Source organism: Pygoscelis adeliae, unplaced genomic scaffold, assembly GCF_000699105.1.
Source record: "Pygoscelis adeliae isolate BGI_AS28 unplaced genomic scaffold, ASM69910v1 Scaffold346, whole genome shotgun sequence".
In the NCBI taxonomy this organism is placed as follows: domain Eukaryota; kingdom Metazoa; phylum Chordata; class Aves; order Sphenisciformes; family Spheniscidae; genus Pygoscelis; species Pygoscelis adeliae.
Window position 1 is genome coordinate 1,550 of NW_008824902.1, and position 1,317 is coordinate 2,866.

Here is a 1,317-nt window from a genome sequence, read left to right on the forward strand (position 1 = left end):
CGAGCAGCTGGGAGGGAAGGGAATCACGGGTGGGCGCTGGGTGGGGGGTCCTAGGGGCAGCGCCCCCCCCAGGGGTATTTGGCAGAGTTAATTGCCCCCCATTCCTGCAGGGAGCTGGGCATGGGACATTGCCCACCTGGTGGGTGGCAGCTTGCTGGCACCAGGGTCCCCGGTCCCCAGGAGGTGGGATGGGGACAGTGCCCACCCATTGCCGCTGCACGGCCAGCCCTGTGACACCTCCTCCCAGGGGCACCCCGTTGGTGCCCCACGCGGTGTTTCCCTAATGAGCTCGTTTGCTTAACGAGCTGGAGCTGACCTCTAGCGGGGCCCAGCAGCCCTGCAAGGGCCCGCTCAGCACCCTGGCACAGAGGAGGGAGTGATGGCCCCCATGTCCCTCCGAGCTAGGGTTTGGGGGGGCCACCCCGGCACGGTGCCCCAGGCGTGGCAAGGGGCGAGGGCGCAGGTTTTGCCGTGTCCCCAGGGCTTCCTGCAGCTCCGCTGGTCCCGCTTCAGCCGGGTGCTCTTCACCCGCTCCTTCGCCATCCTGCCCACCGTCTTCGTGGCCGCCTTCAAGGACGTCAGCCACCTCACGGGCATGAACGACCTGCTCAATGTCCTGCAGAGTATCCTGGTAAGGTGGGGGGCACTGCCTGCCCTCCAACACCCCAGCCCGGTGACCGTGCCCCCTCACCCCCTTCTCCTTCCAGCTGCCCTTCGCCATCCTGCCCATCCTCACCTTCACCAGCCTGCGCCCGCTCATGCAGGACTTCACCAACGGCCTGTGAGTGCCAGGGCAGGGGGAGGCACGGGGGGGCCAGAGCGGGGCACCCTGGCTGCAGGCACCCTCCCTTCAGCCCATCGTGCCCCCCCAAACCGCGCCGTGGGGGCAGCAGGTGTATGGGCATTGAGGGGGGTGCCCAGGGCAGCCCCCCCGGGTCCTCAGCATCCTCCTGGCACTGCCAGCCCTGCATTCAGAGGGTGGCCAAAGCCCATGCCCAGAGCCCCATCGTGTGTAGTACGGCTGCAGGGTGCAGAGATATCCCGGTTGGGGTCTTGCTCACCTACAAACCCAGATCCCCCAGACCACTGTGCCTGGTGGCACACGGGGTGGGGGCTCTGCCCTGGCACTGATGCCCGGTCCCCTGCCCGCAGCCTGGGGAAGGTGCTGATGACACTCATCACGGGGCTGGTCTGCGCCATCAACATCTACTTCGTGGTGGACTTCCTGCCCACGCTGCAGGGCCTGGGGTACCACATCCCCCTGGGCCTGCTGCTGGCCGCCTATGTGGCCTTCATCACCTACCTGGTAGGGCTGGG

The 1,317-nt window shown here is 67.5% G+C and overlaps 1 protein-coding gene across 1 annotated transcript in view; it reads left to right on the top strand.

Annotated features, from left to right (window-relative positions):
• The window catches only part of SLC11A1 (solute carrier family 11 (proton-coupled divalent metal ion transporter), member 1), a gene marked incomplete at both ends in the record, with an annotated part of 2,812 nt that extends 1,506 nt beyond the window's left edge, over window positions 1-1,306 (top strand). Inside the window, 3 exon segments of the mRNA XM_009324856.1 lie at window positions 298-631; window positions 708-781; window positions 1,153-1,306. Of these exon segments, the coding sequence (XP_009323131.1) occupies window positions 298-631; window positions 708-781; window positions 1,153-1,306 (562 nt within the window).
• Between the last annotated feature and the right edge of the window lie 11 nt (window positions 1,307-1,317).